Genomic DNA, 20,221 nt, shown 5'->3' with positions numbered 1-20,221 from the left:
ACCAAGACCGAGACCGAGACCTTGGTTTAATCCCCTGGGATACTCAAGTTTGGTTTGGGTAGGGGTGTGCCGCTGAGAATTTAAAAGGGAACCCATCATTGTACCAACTGTTCAAGAAATTTGGACCTGCAGTTAACACTTTTGTCTTAATTTTTGCAATTTTTTCTCCAAATTTTGGGGAAATTTCAAAAATGTTGGCGATAGTGGAGGCAAAATTAGGCTAGTGTGTGAAGGGTTGGAAACAACAGTGCGCGAAGCGCGCAAAATTGAGCAATTTTACCATATTTGGGCCAAAAACACACTTGTTTTTCGTGCTGAAAAGAAGATGCACAGGGCAACTATTTGTTCATCTATTTTGCTTTTGTGGAGAATGTTCCCCTTGCAAAAGTTAAGTGGGATCCTCACTTCCACCACCTGCCCACCTATGTTTAATCATGAACTGAAATTGGAAGCTCACATCCAAACAAGCTCACTTATGATTCATTTATATCTTTTTATAACCTTATAAAATGATTTCTGTATCTTTATTCTTAACAATTTCTTCAACATTCATTGAAATTTAGGGTAAGGAATAAATAATGAACAAAAACAGAAAATCATATCTTTTTCTTCAGGTCTCGACAGGTCTCGAACAAAAAAACGTTCGAGACCGAGACTTTTGAGGTCCGAGACCGATACTTTTGAGTTCCGAGACCGAGACCTTGACATCCGAGACCGAGACACTACAAAAAAGGTCTCGAGATGGTCTCGAGACCGAGACCTGGTCTCGAGACCTACAACACTGATAATTATGCACAATAAAAGGGCCCGATGCTTTTATTAAATTTTGATTAGGGCTGTTGTCAACAAGGCTGATGTCGACAATATTGTCAACAAAGCAATTTCTTGATTGTCAACAAGCATGGACCAATTGTCGATATAAAAATTAGTAAATAAAATATTAGAGATGAGCTTAAGATAAGCTGTTTATCTGAAGTTTATCTCTAATATTTTTAATGACTTTTAACATCATCATTATTTACCATGAAATAACTGCATCAGTCTTCAATTTTTTATTTTTAAGTGGTGCAGATTATCTTTTCATTACAACCCCAATATTCTGATGGTGCATATATGGGTTATGGTAATATTTTGATGTAAATTGCTTTGTCGACAACTTGTCAACATCCGATCTTGAGGTTTGACGATTGTCAACAATAAAAACTATCCGACAACAGCCCTAATTTTGACAGTCGATCCTCGGACCATACATGTATATATTGCTACTGTACTGTTTATCCTAATCCACCTGTCACTGCATGTGACTGATTTCACGTTTGGCTTAACCCCCTGAGCACTACCTGCCAATCTAACATTGCCTTCGATTGGTCAATTTTGTGATATCTTCATTTTAATCACCAATCAGAATAGAGCTTTGCAAATACTTCACCCCAATTTTTTTGTGTGGTGAAATTATTCTAACAATGTTGCTGATTGGTCCAATCGATAATGAAAACTTCTTTTTGGCCAATTGGCAGGTAGTTCTCATGGGGTTAAGCAAAATACTCTCCAATTCTTTTATAAATGTTGGAAAGATTACAAAGATGATTCTACAATGTTTCTTAAACCTGGACATCCTTTTTGAGCATGCTCACTTGTTTATAATGACACCAGCCTGGGTTCATTGAAGCTGGAGTTACGTGACCTTCCACCTGTGCTCAGCTTGCGAACTACCGATGCTTGAAGGTGGATTTCCTGAAGACGAGTGGAAACTTCTCCCAGAAGAGGACGCTTGGATGGCTCGCCATGCCAGCAGGCTTGCATCAGTGTCCAGCACTCATCATTAAACTGTGGAGTAAGTCTTTCTGGTCTCACACCTATTCAAAATATAAACATTGAGTGTAAGTTTGATGAAACAATAATTCAAATGAAAATGAAATGGTTTACAATTATGACAGTCCAATCTCCCTTATCCGGACCTCTCTGTTATCGGGCTGTGTGATCTTCATTGGAAAACACATTTTTAATGATTTGATACCTTAATTTCATCCTCCAAATCATTATAAATGACAGTTTAAAAATCATGTAAAATCAGCCGTATTTTGTCGATGTTAGCCATTAAGCCCCCCGCATAACTCTGAAAGCCCCTCTGAGCTTCCCGCAGGAACTGATCCGGGACACACCGGTGATTTACTACTTAAAATATCTCACCAGTTCACTGTAAATTATATACTCTCTTTATTAATTCCTGAAAGACATGGAAAAGTATATATTACAAGAAAATTACCTTTCTTGACAGAGCTCCATAGATGATCCTTGTTAGCACATTGCTCAAATGCTTGTGGTAGCCTTACACTGCCAGCACACACATACCAGAATAGAATGCCAAATGCATAGGTGTCCACACTGCTATCATATCTGCCTGAGAATAACTCTGGTGCCATGTGGATGGGAGTGCCTACTATGCTACCACTCATCATAGCCTCTGGCTTACAGAATCCAAGGTCTGTGATCTTGCCACGGTTATGTTTATCAAGCTACACAACAGAATAAGAATGGAATGAGTATACCATTAATGGAGTAATAAAAACATCATAATTCACTATAAATGATAAAAGAAGGTAATGGTGTATCCAACAGCCAAGGTTTAGAAAGCACACCAACATATAGATTAGAGTCTGGAATGCCAACTTGATAGAGCCAGGAGAAGATGGAAAGAGAGTTAACTTGATAATATATTTGCTAACTTACTGTAGTATTTGTCAAATTGCTCTAAATTTTATTATTTGGTGCAGTAATTAGCTTGTTTATCCTTGAAGAAGGGTGGTATATGACAGGGCTCAAATTTTAGTGAGGCCACCGAGGACATTGCCTGTCTTTTTCAGTTTTGGCTTTGGTGCCCCAGATATTTGTCAACTGATCAAGACATTCTTCATCACTTGTTGGCCTTGTGCCCTTGTTTGTCTTTGCCCAGTGGCCTTGAAAATGGGTACCCCAACAAATTAAAATTTGAGACTTGGTATATAATATCTGCACACAAAAAATATATTGGTTGTCTGTCTTCACGGTAACTTTTTCCTACTTGTGGCTTTTAATTTGTTTTGTCCGGTATTTGCTCCACTGCAGTTTTCAGTACTATTCTATGACTGCTTTACTTTAGTATCTTTCTTTGTCCTTGTTTTACATGCTCTCTGCAACAAGTTAGTATTCCAACTCTAATCCTTCAGTATGAATGATGAAATATCAAGGTGATATTATTATTTATTTGATACAGGTCTTTGAAGTTGTTATTTTTCATCAAAATCAAATCAATTTCATAGATAGTAACCCCTGAGAAGTGGGTAAATGCCAGTTTCTACAAGTACACTGATTCTGGAACAATTGAACTTCTTTTGACAGCAAAATTAACCAGAATTTTCTTGAGATTTGAGGTGGCATTTTTGAGTGGCAGTGAGCATCCATAAGAGTGGAAGCCTTTATTAGTAACAATCATAGAATTAAAACCAGGTAATCCAGACTCTCTATACTGCCACATACAATAACGCCATCAGCTATAGGGGGGAATTGAGGTGTTCAGGTTATTGTCATCTGTACACGGAAACAAAAAAACAACCCAATTCTGGGTGATAATCACACTATAGCGCATCTAGTCGTTGTCAATGTGTCACGCCATGAAGGCTGTCTAGTATCATATACAAGCACTGATTCGGTTTGGGTGTATTTGAAGCATAACACAAATATCCCCAATATTTACTCCATGCGTTTATCAAGATGGCGGTCGAGTCTAGGTTCTCTGGATTTAATTCTGTGGAAACAATACAGCAGTGAAATTCTAATAGTTTAATGTGTAGCCCACTTGAATATCATGAGTTGTAATCATTATTAGGATTACCCACTCACCAACACATTTTTCAGCTTGATGTCTCTGTGCACCAATCCCAGACTGTGTAAGTAGCGAATCCCTTCCACAACGTCCAGCGCCACTTGTAAGCGGTTAGGGAAGTCCAGTCCTTTCTTGATGGCTGTATGAAGATCTTGCTGAAGTCTCTCCATGATGAGCAAGACTGCAGGTGTGCCACTACCATAGCTGTGATCTACTACTGACCCTCGCAGGGCTACCACTCTGGTATGCTCGGGTATCGATCTAAACAACAACAATGTACAAAGAACAGAGAGGTCTAATTACAATACTTTATCTTTTGATTAGATACAACACATCTGATCCAATCATGTCTATAAAGGCAAATTAAAAAATAAAATTATTATCAAGTTGTCTAGTATAGTAAAAATGCCTATGATAAAATCCTTAAAACCAAAGGTTATGAGCTTCTAATAATAGCAATTTATACTTCATTTCTTTTACTCAGAACTCCTTTGGCCTTATTGGGTTATTCCAATTGAAATTTATATACCCTTGTGGAAGGCAGTCCATCTATCAGTCATTCATTGTAATGTATATAGCACTTAAACCAAAAACTTTGCACTGAAGCGCTTATCACAAAAGAAACTATAGCAAGTTCAAAGAGATGGTATTTTGAAAGTCTTTTAAAAATGTCCTTTTAAAACATGACCTCAATGTTCAACACAGGGAATGTGAATTTCAAATAGGGTTACCTGAATGGGCGAATTCCATTTTAAATCTACACCCCTGTGTGAGAGATTAAGGTCATGTTTTCCACAATGGGTGTACGGATTTCACCTGGAATAATCTATTGGAACAAATCACATTATCTATATGACTGAGACATTTTCAAGATGGGTAAAGTTTAATAAAACATTCTTAAGATTTGTTATTTAATTATGAAAGTTTGTCACATTTTAGTTGCATTTTCCCTGTCATTTACATAAATTCTATTTTGTTTACCGACTATGAAATATAAAAAGCAAAACCTCAATGCTGACACGGCCAAAAGCAGGGATGTGGTTGACGACCTACATGTGGATCTATATTTAACATCTCTTATGGATCTATATTTAACATCTCTTATTCCCTTTCAGTGGGATCAGCATCCTGAATAGGTTGTAAGACCGCTATGTCATAAACCATATCCTTATAACCTGAATAGGTTGTGACACCTTTAGGTCATAAAACCATATCCTTACAACCTGTATGTGCAATGTAATAAAATATATCCTGGTAAGACGTGTGCAAAATGCCACATGAAACTGATATCAATGTTTCTCTCACTTTTACTCTTTGAAGTTGTAAAGCAATCATTTTATTTGAATGAAGTTGTTGTGACATAAACTGGCCTCAAAAAGAAACTTATAATTTTTCATCAGGTCATATTTTAAAATCATGTCCATAAAAATGAACAAAAATTACACACAGGATTACTTTAATACTGTACTCTAAACACATGTCAGTAACCAAGCAGTTGTCCAACTGACACAACAGTAAAATGCACTGACACGGAACAGCTTCCGGGACCCCATTCACAGGCAAATAATTGGAACCCAGCAAAAAAAAAATCTGTGAGAATGTGAACAAGATCCTTACACAGGTGATTATTTCCAAAGAGTAAGTGGAATAGTGTGTAATGGGGCTGCTTCTGCTTTTCACACACTTTCTTCAAGAAACAGGTCTTGTTCCACACTATTCCATTTACTCACAGATTTCTCCTGTTGGGTGCCAATTATTGGGCTGTGAATGTGGTCCAGGAAGCTGTTCCATGTCAGTGCATTTTGCTGTTGTGCCAGTTGGACAACTGTTTGGTACGTTACTGACCAGTGTTTAGAGTAGAGTATTGAAGTTATCCTGTGTGCAATTTTTGTTCGTTTTTATGGACAGGATTTTAAGATATTACATTGTGAAAAATTATAAGTTTCTTTTTGAGGCCAGTTTATATACACATGACCAAGGAATTTTATCACTGACAAAAAAAAATGATGGGAAAGAATTAATGTGGACAGCTGGTAAATGTTCAAAACATGATTTCCTCCCAACCACACCCCCCCCCCCAAAAAAAACTGCTATAGAAAAAGAAAATTAAAATTCTCAGGTTTTGTTTAAGGAGCAGTATTTCTTCGGTATCAACTTTGAATAATAAGTAATTCAGGGTCTATAACTTTAAATTTGTGTAATTTAAAAAAAATGCAATTGCACCCAAAAAATGCAAATGCAGCCATGAATACTGCAATCGCATATCGTCAAAGGGCGGGGAAAACCTCATATGTACTTTTTACCCTTGAACATGGATGAAGCAAACCATTCAATATAAAATATACACCAACAAGGCGTTATCCGTTTTCAAGGGCCAAAAGTAATAATGAGGTGTTTCCTGCATGTACTTTTGGCCCTTGAACATGGATGAAGCAACCCCTTCAATATAAAGTCTATACCTACAAGGCTTTATCCATGTTCAAGGGCCAAAAGTACATAATGAGGTTTTTCCCGCCCAGTGACGATATTCCTCTGGAATACTTACACTTATGCCAAAAAAATTATTAAAAATATTTTAATGTTAACATTATTACAATAATAAATGAATGAATAATAAGTAAAGCAATTTCTCTGATAGGTCAGAGATCAATGTGTCCCAAAACTACCAAAATTGTCCCACAATGCTTTAGGAATTTGTAATACCGATGTCGCTTATTGAAGACTACCATCAAATTGATCCAATCAACTTCACTAACCTTGTATAGTGGAATTCCAGAGCTAAATCATTCCAATGTTTGTCATCTGGAGGTACAACTGATTTGACAGCGCAAGGAGACATACCACCCCAAGATCTGCATCCATACACTACACCATACTGACCACGACCAATCTCACGTTCCAGCCTCGGCATACCTGTTACCGGTACAAAAAAAAAAAAATACGAAGGATGGTGATACATTTGGTTCAGGTATGAAACAGAGGTTCAATCAAAAAAGAGGAAAAGCACCAAAAAGGAGGTAAATTAATCAATCTCCTATACTTTTCTACTGGGAAGAAAACCCTCAGAAGGAGGAATTCTTCTAATCTGAGGAAGAATCTCATTCCTGTTGGTTTCTTTCTTCAAATCAAATTAAATCAACTTTTTTTTTTCACATAACGGAGGAGATGAGTAGAAGGATTTTTGTTTTGTGTTTTTTTTTTTAATTTAGTATGTTAAAGTCTGTATTTGGAGATCACTCAGTACTGCTAATTTAGCATACAAAAACTGACACATCTGTCAAATATCCATCAGTTTTTACAATGATTGTGTGAACATCATCATTATATTGTGTTAAGAGGCAAGACATGTGTTCTTTTGTTGGATAATATGACAGGTGTCATCATTTGTTACATTTTTTTACAGTTTGCATTACTAAATGACTGATAGAACAAAATGTGTTTGCTTACTGAGTTTATAAATGAACATATAAAAAAAGGTAATCGTTTAGCTTTTACATTGCTGAGATGTAAGGTCAGACACAGATAATTCATTTCATATGATATAGCATGAAAAAGTTAAAGCCATAATGTACGATCTTATAATATGAAATTGGTTAATTTTTTTCAAACCTGATTTTTTTGCATATTTATAATGTTTACACATGTCCCAACTTGCACCTAAATGGAATCGGCCAAATGTGTTGTCTTTGTAGGTCAACAGAGCAAAGTTTGACATATTATCATAATTTAAAAATTATGATAATATGTCCTCCCATAGAACTGCGTGTTAAATGGGCAAAATAACCAGTGGGGTTTCTTTCACTTTACCTTCTTATTTTAACCTAAAATGGACAGCAACCCTTCCTGCCAGTTATTAATAATATTATTTCAACATTTTGAATAAAGAATAACAAAATCAAAATTTGACGGAGATCGTACATTAAGGCTGTAATTAAATGATTGCTTCACCAATTGCAATCAACTACATAAATGAACACAACAAAGTTGTTCACTACACATTATGAACCATGTAGTAAATAATATGGTATTACTGAGGCTTACTAACTTCAGCTGGTTTGTAAAGCAAAAAAAAAAAAGGGGATAAAACCGAGATTGCCTCAGGAGACCATGTGCATTTCCCATTTTTGTCAAAGAATCCTCCACCAACACGGGTTGGCTTACATCGGAGTGATCACGATAATAAATAGCATTTATTTGATCTTGATCTTTTTGCAAACAGATTCCATTTTACTTTATCTCGTGTTTCTGATTGTTTTGACACTGTTCATGTCTTTGGTGATTTTAATTTGCCAAAGATAGACGGCTGTAGAAACAATTTGAATATATCTGATGCTGAGAGTCAATTTCTTGACTCCGTGAATTCATATTGTCTCACCCAAGTCAATTTTATTCCATCTCGGGTTGACTGTGATAACATTTTGGATCTTATTTTTTCAAACACGCCTGATAAACTGTCTGATGTTGTAACCTCTTGTGAATTTTTTCAAACTGATCACAAGCTTTTGGTATTTACTATAAAAACCAAAGTTGTTCGCTTAAAACCAATAAGCAGGCATGTTTACAATTTCAAGAAGGCAAATTTTGACAAAATTAGAGCTGAGCTGAATTGTGTTGATTTTTCTGAGGTTTATAATGCCATTGACATCAATTCCGCATGGTCTAACTTTATTCATATTTTTGTTTCCATCCTTGACAGGAATATACCTAAGGTCAAAGTAAAAGACAGCACAAGTCCTGCCTGGATTGACTCAGAGGTTCGGCATCTACAGAAAAAGAAATACACTGCGTGGAAACGTGCAAAGAAAAGTGATTTGGCTAACCACTGGGCCAAATTTAGGAAATTGCGCAATCGTCTCAAAAACCTGATCTCACGCAAGTATGATGATTACATTGCGGGTTTAGTTCAACGCTGTCTGACAACCCAAAGCGCTTTTGGTCTTTTTATCGATCCAAAACGAGATCTAAATCCTTGCCTCAGTTTGTGAGTCACAATGGCACGTCAGCTTCCACTCCCAGTGAGAAAGCCACACTTTTCAATAACTATTTCTTCTCTGTTTTTACTCAACCTAGGGTCCGTGCTAGTCTTCCTACAGTTTCCATCCGTCACCATGATCTTTTGGGTACTACAGTAATTCAGGAAGATAAGGTGCTTAAAATCCTTAAAAAGCTTGATGTATCAAAGGCTATTGGTCCGGATGGATTGTCACCTAGAGTGCTTAAAGAATGTTGCCAACAAATCGCATATCCTTTATGTTATATCTTTAATGTATCTCTAGCAGAGGGTAAACTCCCCAGCCAGTGGCTTGATGCTAACGTTGTCCCTGTGTTTAAGAAATCTGACAAACAGCAAGCCAGTAACTATAGACCTGTCTCATTACTATGTATTTGTGGTAAGGTTATGGAGCGTGCCATTTTGATATTATTTTTCCTGTAGTCAAAGACCAGATTTACCATCTCCAACATGGGTTTATTAAGGGCCGCTCCACAGCTACTCAGCTTATTGAGGTTTTCCATGACATTAACTCTGTTCTTGACAACTCTGGGCAAGTCGATATGGTGTATTTGGATTTTTCCAAAGCTTTTGATAGCGTTTCTCATGACCTCCTTGTTCACAAACTCAGTTCTTTTGGTTTCCATTCCGATCTTATTTGTTGGTTTAGAGCTTACCTGACAGGCAGACGTCAACGAGTTGTTGTGGATGGTACTTACTCTGACTGGCTGCCTGTGGTTTCCGGTGTCCCGCAGGGATCCATCTTGGGTCCCTCCTCTTTGTGTTATATATCAATGACTTGCCCAGTGTTGCCAAGAATACCAAAGTTGCCCTTTTGCTGATGATGCTAAATGTTTTTGAATATTGACAGTTTAAATGATTGCCAATTGCTCCAGAATGATCTCAATGCACTTGTTGATTGGAGCAGCACCTGGGAGTTAAATTTTCATCCCTCCAAGTGTCAAGTTATTTCGTCACCAGAAAACGAAAACCATTTCATTTTGACTATTTCATGAACAACATTAAACTTAGTTCTGTTAAATCCATTAAAGATCTTGGTATTGAAATATCTTCAAAACTAGACTGGAATACTCATATCAACAATGTAGTCAAAAAGTGCAATAGAAAATTGGGTCTGATTAAGCGCACTGTAGGTTTTAACGCACCTGTGAAAGTCACCAAAGCCCTGTATCTAGCCCTGATCAGGAGTGATCTTGAGTTTGGTAGCTGCCTCTGGAGTGGTACCTCCAGACACAATGTTGAGTGCCTGGAAGGTGTCCAGAGGCGAGCTACCAAATTCATTATGCACTATCCTGATCTGGACTATCGGGAGCGCTTGTGCCAATTGAACTTGCTCCCTCTTACAATGCGTAGGGAACAGCTTGACCTGTCATTGTTTTTTAAGTGTATGCGAGGTGTGTATGACCTGGACATTGACAAATATGTCAAATTTTGCAACTCTGGGTCTGGACAAGGGCATCCCACCACTAGATCATCTACTGCTCCTCTTCTTCTTAAGGTTCCTTTTTGTAGGACTGAGGCATTCAAGTCATCTTTTTCAACCGCATTGTATCTTTGTGGAATCGGCTTCCTCCTAGTACTAGGTCTTCTTTATCTTTTCTATTTTTAAAACTAATGCGGTTCTTTTTTAAACTCAAAATTTGATTCAAATTTCGAAGCCAACAGTACGTGCACGTGGTTTTTTCATGTAGCTGCACTAGGTGCAGGTCTACTTAAAGGGGGAGGGACTGGGCATGGGCGGCTTATTTTTGGTCTTGAGGTGGGATGGTCTTAGAGGTGATACGCACCTGTTCGGTCCCATTCTCTGCACTGGTATTAATTGTATTTTAAACATGTATATTATTGTAATCTTTTCAGAATGTATTTTGCTATTTTATATTTAACTGTTATTATGATATTGTGCAATCTCCAGTGTATAGAGTCTAATAAATAAATAAAAATAAATAAATAATCAAAGACAGAATTAAAAAAGACTAGCTTGCGTCTAACATCATCTGTCAATCAAACTCGGGCAAGATTTATTTTTGAATGCTGTGATGATTGGGTTTTAGAATGTGGCGGTAATACAACAAGCCTTATGATTAATTCTGCACCTTCAAACATACAAACCCTCTCAAAAGTTAAGTTTTAAAAATAGGCCATTTTCTTTCCTGAAGGCACCATGTTAACAATGCCTAGTCCTTGTAAAAGTACCATTTCTACGCTTCCTTTTATACGATGAAGGCATCAGACGACTTGACGACTCAACCTTCCTTTCTTTGATTGACAGCGACGTCAATTAATTCTGTCTCGATTATAGGTAGTCCTACTTACCATGAAGAACCATATCCCTGAGTGAAGTGCTGTCCAAAGCTAATCTAGCCAGTCTGGGAGCATGAACCTTGCGCACTTTCATACGCTGTTCCTCTGTCTTCTCTAGCCTCCCAGAATGCTTAGCTTCAAGTTGTCGTAGTGATGAGGAGAAGGAATCATGGGAGTTGTGAAGTCTTGCACGAAACTGAATGAAAGGAAATAAATAGTTTAAGACTTGACTCTCTTCAGAGATGCAAATGCCGGCTGGTATATTATGTATCCTTGCAGTCAGTGTCCGAAATAAGGAAAATATGGAGGTTGTCCCGAGGACAACTAAAGCATGAATTCTGCTTGTCCTCAAAATATTTTGGTTGTCCCCAAAACAGATAAGTTACGTTTTTGAGTGCAAAGAATCCAAATAGTGGTTATCCAGGGGATAAGTACATAGCTCAATATGGTTGTCCCCAGTGATTTTTGGACAAGAGGACAAGAGGATAAGTGCTTATTTCGAACACTGCTTGCAATGTAAATCCCATGTTACATGTATATACATGTAGGTTTGCTTGCATTTGAAACAAAATTTTGATCGTTAAACATCTTTGGCAGAATGAGAATACTGAATTGACATTACAAAAACAACAAATTTCAAGATTTGTCGGACCGGATAGATGAAGAAATATTTTTCATTAACGTCACTGGGCAGTTAAAAACTCCCATGACATTGGCCTCTGAACATGTTTAGAACAAAACCTCCTATGTAACCTCTTGGCAGTTTTGCTTTAAACATGTTCAAGGGCCACATACAATGCATACAAGGTTTTTCCTGCCCAACAACAATATTGCTTATATGTGACGCGATCAAGCAAAATCAGTCGCAACTCGGAAATATTGATTTTGAGATATAGCCACACAAAGGAAATATTTCCTTTTGTTTCCTTTTGTTTTGGAAACTCTTTACTTGCTCATATCTTTGGAACTGGTTGTTCAATTTCAATGGGGTTTTCTGCAAAATGCAGCTTTGTAAATGCTTTTTACTATCCTATACGAAACTGAAAATTTAATACTTCCAAGTTCCAACTGATTTTGCTTGACCACATCACATATAAGCATCACTGTGAAAGTGCCATCGACCAATGTATCTGAGTTAATGCACAGGACGAGTACCTACCACACAAAATATAAATCCCTTACCTGTGAGCAGATGTTCTTTGCCAGTTTGGACTCGTCCAGGTTGTTGATCATTGTCAATGCAACCTTGCGTTTCCAATCACTATTCACTTTGGGAGGTGCTTTAAATGGCTTGATGGTTGACAGAATCTGAGACAGAAAGAAAATAAATCATGTTGTATGTAACCCCACTTGTGTAATTAAATATTGTAATTATTGGGCAAATGTTAGATGAGAAAAGATTCATGCAGAATGCATGTTTTACACAATGCAAAGTCATATGAGCTGGTGTTTTCTTTTTCTTTCCTTCTTTAAAAGTTCTTTAATTAAATATGTGAAGATTGTGACAAAGTACATACATGAACATGTATACCAGTGAGGCAGATTTAGTTTTAGGAAAAGGCTAAAATAACAATTCCACGGCACACAGAACAATCAATCCTTCAAAAGCAGCCAAGTACAGGGGTCAGAAAAGGTGTAAAATTGCCTTGAAAACATTTTAATCTTGGTGAGAATAGCACTCTCCAAATAACAGCAATAATTTATTATGCACGTAAAGTGATTGCTGCCGAGACTTCAGTAACAACTACAAATATGCTAATTGTGTTATTTGTACCACAAATGTTTTGGTTTTTTGCAGATTTGGAGAGCCTTTTGACCTAGAGTCAAGTGATGCAATCATTTGTGGTTGATTAAAAAAAAATGGGTGAAAAAAATCAACAACAAATTATAATTTTGTATCCAAAAGGGGCAGATTTATAAATTGTAATTAGAAATGTGTACATGTACCAAACCAATGCAAATATGCAATGTAATTTTTTGGTGATTTTTTAAAAATCAACCATGAATAATTTTAGCACATGGCTTAAGGTTCAGGGACTCTCCAAATCCACAAAAAAATTAATTAAAACTAGCATCAAAAAGAAAAAACAAAATATAAAATAAAATAAATCGCATATTCTTAGCCTAAATTACTACAACTGAAGACTCAAGGAGATCCCGAGGCCAAGTGTTCTTGAAAAACTAATTGTTTCCTTTTGTTGCGTCGAGTTTTTATTGAGTTTTAACCTTCAGGATTTGTCCACATGTTTCTACCCTTCTGAACATGAAAAAGCTCTGTTCAAAAATCAGTTCAATTAAATTGCAGACCTACAAAATATGCATTTTTATATCTACATGTGAAAGCTATAGTGTAAGTCACCTTGCTATAAACAGATATTTAGCTTATATCCTTTAAAGCATTTCCTGTGCATCCTTTCTAAAATCCAACACTAGGAAAAGAATGTGAAAATGGTATCATTATCGAGGGTTGAGAGCCAGAAAGTCTTAACTCACAATCATCTGCTCCCACAAAATGAGCATAAAGTCACCAGGGCACTATGGAAGATACAGTCCAATAATCATGACAAAATTCAATAGAAAACAAAAGAAATTGTGGAGGAAGTATTGATTTTTGAAGACCATAGCAAAGAGCCAACTTTATGCTCATAATTATTGTGAGAGCTGGTCATACTGAGTTACAGGTTTCTGGTTCTGAACCCTCGTTTATAATGATTTTTGACTTGATTGTTCCATTACTTTTGTGTATAAAACTTATCATGAGGCCATAAAGTGACATCCATAATATAGGCACCGGAGTTTTGCGCGATCGCGCAAAAAAAATCACGATTTTGGGGGTCCATCGCGATTTTGGTGGTCCATCGTGAATTTTGAGAATTTTGCCAAACACACTACTTTTCAATGTAAATTCACCAATATTTACTGTTTACGTGAGTCCAGACCAGCACAATATCCTCCCCGGAAGCCCTTCCGTGATATGCAAATGTCCGATTTTTTCCATGACGTGTTACCATGTGTGGTAGTTAATTCTTTACATCGATCGTATGTTTGAGTGACGTCATTAATCATATGCATAATTGATTGAGCGAAGAAGGGTAGGATATAAGTCACAGAACGCACGCGATATATACGAATCAGTTCATGACAAAACAACATTTGGACGCCAAAAAGTACAGTTATGCATTAAAATGTTTATTGTACAGTACAGTAGTAGCTTTTCACATAAAATTTGCATTGTTCACATAATGTATCAACTTCATGGAGAGACAAACATCGGACTAGCACGTGTGAAATAGGTGCAGAATTCGCATACTTGATTTACTTCAATTGCGTGTGACTTCATCAATGGATACAAAAAGTGGTGGAAAACGATTTTCGCTTTTTGACTTGAATTTTCACGCATTTTCGCGCTTTATAAAAAACCGGCCGCGCATTTTGCCGTTTTAAACCGCGCGAAACTCTGGTGCCTACCATAATACAATAAAATACAGATGTTTGATGACTTCCTTTTAATCCTATATTATCAGAAACTTGATACACATTTACTACGCCTACAACTGGTTCTACAACAGCTGCATAAAGCTGGTTGTATCAACTTTTGAACCATGAGAAATTTGCATTTCCACTTATTTATTATTACCATTAAGGAGAGGTGCAATATTTATGTGTACCAGCAGAGGTGAATTTTAAACGGGGAGAGGAAGGGGAAGGGGAAGAGGGGTAGGGGAAGGAGAGAAGGAAAGCATTTCTTGGAAGAGAGGAAATATATTTTGACAGGTCAAAATAGAGGGACCAAAGTAATTTTTGGCACTTACTTTTTGGGGTACTTTTCACTAGCATTATATTTTTGGGTGTACTTTTCCGTTTATATTTGTCGGGGCACTTATCGCTAGTATTATTCACACCAAAATAGTGCAGAAAAAAGCTCAAATATTAATAATTATAATGCAAAATATCCTCTTCACTGTGTTCCAACTTCTTATGACATGCAGCTACAATGTTGCTGCATGTGCATTGGAGATGTGCAAGAATTTGTGTGAACATTGTAAGGGCGGGGAGAGGATTATTTTGCTGGAAGGGTGGTAAGCGATTATTTGCAGACCATTTCTAAATGCACCCTGTGGGATTATAATTATTGCTCAATTATTTGCTGAACAAATTAATCTGCAACAAATTTTTTGTACATAAACATTATGTAGCCAGAGGTTTCCAGTGGTTTACAAATTTCAACTTTATTTGAGAAAAGTAAGGGGATCATGACGTGGATCACGAAATGCCCTTTAAAGCAATTCCAAATTTTTCCATATGTGTACTTCTTACCTCTTTCATTCGCTCCCATATCACCCTCACAATTGATGAACTTGTCCTGACATTGACTTCTACTTGATATGCAGCATTTAGAATCTGAAAAGAGCAAGATTTTTTATGTAAGATATTTTCAAGGACAGTAAGAATCATAATCATATTAGTGAAGTTACTGGGTAATATTAAGAATAACTGATGCCCACTCATGGAGATCAGGGATAGGTTTTAAAGAAAGGATTAAGAGATTGTGCTATTGACATCAGGTTGAAGGTTTTAAGCTCAATGATTTATAGTGTACAATGCACATACACAACACCTATACAGTCAGTCTACTCTGAAGTACAAAGTACTGACACGGACGCACACCTTGTGCCGACTTTGAAGACACGCATGCCTGCAGCAGAGACGCAGCACTGCACACTGTTTACGGGCTGTATACATGCGCGCGTTGTCACTTTGTACTTCAGAGTGGACAAACTGTATGTTGATCCACAAGCCTTAGCACACTGTACAGGTTGTTCTAGACCATGCCATAGTCAATTTTTGCTGATCACTACAGCCCCACATCATTCCATAAATCATTTACCAACAAGTTACAACTCAGCGACTTTGCTGCTTAGAAGCGCATACCCTAGACATTCCACAAATGACCTTTGCAGCCAGGATCAGCTCCCTGAGTTTCGCACAGGTTACAACAAGACACTTAGCAGTAAGTTCCAAGGGAACCAAATTGCCATGACATTGGATTTGGGGGGGATTTCAAAAAAGCTGGAAATAGAAATCCAGAAAAATCTTGGCGATTCACATGCCTGTATATATGCACAGAATTGCGAGCTGGGCCAGCGAAACCCCTGTGGCTACGGGTCGGCGATCCTGTGGTTGGCACGCGAGGGGTCTTACGGTTTGAATCCCAGGGGTACCAAGTGACTTCTTTGTTCACTTTCTCTCCTTTATCGTTTCTTCTTTCCTTTTCGATACATAAAAAAAAACATTGTGGTGTTAGGGTTAAAGAGCATGTATTTTCCTAGATTGAGGGCTATGTTAAGGGCTATGTTAACCCAAATACATGTACGGCCATATCCAACACACACATGCATGCATGCATCCCACGCAATCACCTTAAGTCATACATGTATATGCACGGAAGCACTGGCCGGGCCGGTGAAACCCCTGTGGCTACCAATCGGCAATTCCGTGGTTGGCTCACGGGGTCTAAGGTTCGAATCCCATGAGTACAGTGACCTCTTTGTTTATCTTATCTCCTTTTTTGTTTCTTTCCCTTCTGATAGCAAAAACCATTGGGGTGTTATGGGTATCTCTTCAACACATGATATACCAACCTGTCCCAGAGCTGAGCTAGCAGACTGATCTGAGTCTGTATCGATCTCTTCTAGACTCTTCAGACACCTTGTCAAGGTCCCCACAAAACTCTCATGAAGGTATTCCACCGAGCTGATCAACCTATCGACAATCGCAGTATTTAGTTTTGCCAATACCAGATCTTGAATCTGCTCTGTACATCGTTTAATATCCTTGATGTTTTGGATTTGATCATGAGCTCCAATGTCAATACCTACAAAGAAATTATACTTTAGTAATTAAAATTACCTAAAATACAAAAACACAGCATGTTACATGACAATTATTTTTAATCAGTTAGGATTTATCAATTTAATACAATTAATTAAATTAATAAATCCTAACTGATCAGCTTTGTAATAGGTGATATTTTTTTTTTGCTACTGTGTGCGTCAATAAAGGCCTAACTTACACTTGTGTAAATTCACAGAAGAGTGCTCCAATCACGCAATATGCAAAATGCAGTTCACATAGGTGCTGTACCAACTGTGTACACCCCATTCTATATCAATCTATGATGTTATGAGTCCTGCCTATTACAAGCTGATCATACTATATATAGAGTACAGGCTTTTACAAATTTTTAAGTCAGTCATGGAAAATGATGATCATAAAATTTGTAAAATTTTGGCACTGTGAGAAAGAATAGTTTATTGACTGCAATTTGAAGTTTCCTCGTCAACATTTAAACCACACTTTACGTCAGTTTGCTTTAAAATGACTTGACAAAGCTTGGGCAAATGACATATTTGAAAGAGAAAACTCTCTCACTACAAGTACAACTCAGCATTACATTTATATATCAAATAATGGAGAGAAGAGGCAGCCCAAAGCCAGCCATATCTGCTTCACCCCAGCAAGGTGTAAGACAATGCAAGACACGGAAAAACAGTGGCATGATCGACGGGAATTATATAAATAAACATTATTTTTCATCAATGCAAGACAATGCAATACTACATGTATACGCTGTTATTATCGCGTACCGGTACGAAATTGTTCACAATTTTAGGAGTTTTGAAAATTGAGTTGTTTATTTCACAGAATTTAAAGTAATTTTATATAAAATTGTATTTTCAAGCCTGCATGTCCAAATTCTACAAAACCCTTGCGAAAATAACAGCGTACATGTATGTCACAGTATATGTGAGGATTGGAAATAAATGATGTGTATGATTTGAATGACTTTATTAAGCTCAGGCAAACTACCATAATAAATTGGGAGAGAGAAAAAAATCGGGACTCATTTAAGTCCAGGACTTACAATTACCGGTGGTAAGTTACACTAGTGTGCTACCCGAGTTCACAGACGGGTATCTGAACTACATTGTAGGCATGATTGCCTACTCGCTCACTGTGTAGGCTAGTATAGACTATGTGATACAATCTGGTCCATGGAGGCCAAAGGTGACAAATATGAAATTGAGATAAAGGCAAAATTATGGAGGGAAAAAAACCCAATAAAATATATATGACACGATCAAGGGAAATGAGTCTGATGTCGCTAATATTGATTTTGAGATATTAACAAAGAAAGTGTTAAAATTCTTTTGTTTTATATTGTTTTCAGTGATTGATAAATTGATGTAACTTTGCAAAGAAAAGTTGTATCAACATGGGGATTTCAGTCTCTGAAAGCTCTAAATGTCCTCTTTAGAAACATGTGAAAAACTCATTTCGACCAGGGCTGACATGTGACTCATTCCCCTTGATCACGTCACGTATAAGAAAACTTTACAATCAAGTATGCTAGACCTTTGTTGTTTTGAGTATGATAGCCTACTGTTTGCATAAGGTACATGTACGAATTATAGTAACTCAATTTTCAAAAATGCCTCCTTTGGCCTCCATGGGCCAGATTATGCCACATATTTTAATATGAAGAAAAGAGCCAGCTTATGTGCTTCATCCTACATGTAGCAGGTTGCGAGACAATATGAGATACAATTATAATAATTTGTATGACTTATGGTAAATAAATTTGAATTGAACTTAACTGCTTTGGATGCATGTAAGGATTGGAAATAAATGATGCAAGCCCAAGAAATTCTAATTGACTTTATGAGGTTTGGGCAAATTGATGTTTGATACTTTTTGTTTGTTTTGACTTTTGTGCTGCATTGTTGAACTTGTTGGTAGTACAATATGTTTATCATTAACCTTTTCCAAGTTAAAACAACAAATTGTTTTGTGATTCTTTTGATCGATTTGATGATAGCTAGATTGAACTTTGACATTAGGCCAAGCAAAAATAAAAACATGTTTCTCATTTGGGTTTTCGAAAGGGATTTATAAATTTTTATTGAAAAATAAGTGTAAATACCCATATTTGGCCAGTATTTAGCGTATACAATGTACAATAATGCCTGAAAAAAGAACTTTTTTTATAATGTTCTGGTAGGTAGGCCCCTCTAATGATCACAAAACCTTCCAGAAGTGTTTCTTGTATATTTAGTATCGCTCAACTTCCTAGACATCTTAACAGAATTTATAAAAAATAAAATTGAAGCGTCTTCAAAAAAGGAAGTGAGGGGATTAGAAACATGTTTTGTTTTTTACTTGGCCTTCACTTTGGATGGAAATGTACTTTTGATAAACAGGATATATGTGGAATATTAAGTGCCTATTCCATGGGCAAATACATGTAGGTCAGGAATTATACCACACAACAGTGTCTATCCATACATGATTTTATATCAGAAAATCGAAAGCATGATACATGTATGTGTAACCGGAATTTTTTCCTTGTTATGCAATGTAACATTAAATCTGGAAATGTTACATAGTACACACATAACATCTGGATACATGTAGATGTATGAATGGCACACAATGAATAATCAATCAAAGTAATCAAAGTACTAACCCGAATTCAACAATTTTTCAGTCTTGGTACTTGAACGGTTTTGATCTGTACAAATTAGTACATAGAAAGGAAATTGTCAACGCAAAATTACTTGGAAATGGTTGATATACATGTAGGTACCATTTCTTCTTGTATAAATAAATGATAAGCGTAAAAATGAAATGATTTTGAAACCACCAAAATCGGCCAGAAATAGTTCATGGCTATTAATAGCTCTTTTCAGGAAACCCCCTCTGACACTTTATGACTTGCATCATACAATTTAATTATAGTGGTCATTTAAAGGCTCGATTTAGCTCATTCGACATGCATAGCGTAGGAGTTGCCCCACTTGGGAAGTTGGGAGTGCATTGTATTTTAACTTTCTGGATAAAAGATGTATTTTTTTAAAGCACCATCACCCTGAGTATAGGCCTACATGTACATATACAATGTAATGTATATGCAACAGATACAAGAGTCTGAACTTGCCAGAAGGCTTAATGGATGTACATGCACAATGTAGGTTAATACATGTATG

General features: G+C 36.8%; 1 protein-coding gene across 1 annotated transcript in view; it reads right to left on the bottom strand.

The window, feature by feature from the left end:
• Window positions 1–1,079: 1,079 nt before the first annotated feature.
• LOC140148530 (dual serine/threonine and tyrosine protein kinase-like) overlaps window positions 1,080–20,221 on the bottom strand; it is a 39,439-nt gene continuing 20,297 nt past the window's right edge. Inside the window, 8 exon segments of the mRNA XM_072170522.1 lie at window positions 1,080–1,856; window positions 2,267–2,516; window positions 3,880–4,123; window positions 6,619–6,775; window positions 11,187–11,370; window positions 12,357–12,482; window positions 15,492–15,575; window positions 16,817–17,049. Coding sequence (XP_072026623.1) covers window positions 1,639–1,856; window positions 2,267–2,516; window positions 3,880–4,123; window positions 6,619–6,775; window positions 11,187–11,370; window positions 12,357–12,482; window positions 15,492–15,575; window positions 16,817–17,049 — 1,496 coding nt within the window. The 3' untranslated portion in view covers window positions 1,080–1,638.

This window comes from Amphiura filiformis, chromosome 3 (genome assembly GCF_039555335.1).
Source record: "Amphiura filiformis chromosome 3, Afil_fr2py, whole genome shotgun sequence".
In the NCBI taxonomy this organism is placed as follows: domain Eukaryota; kingdom Metazoa; phylum Echinodermata; class Ophiuroidea; order Amphilepidida; family Amphiuridae; genus Amphiura; species Amphiura filiformis.
This window is presented reverse-complemented; position numbering and strand designations above follow the sequence as displayed.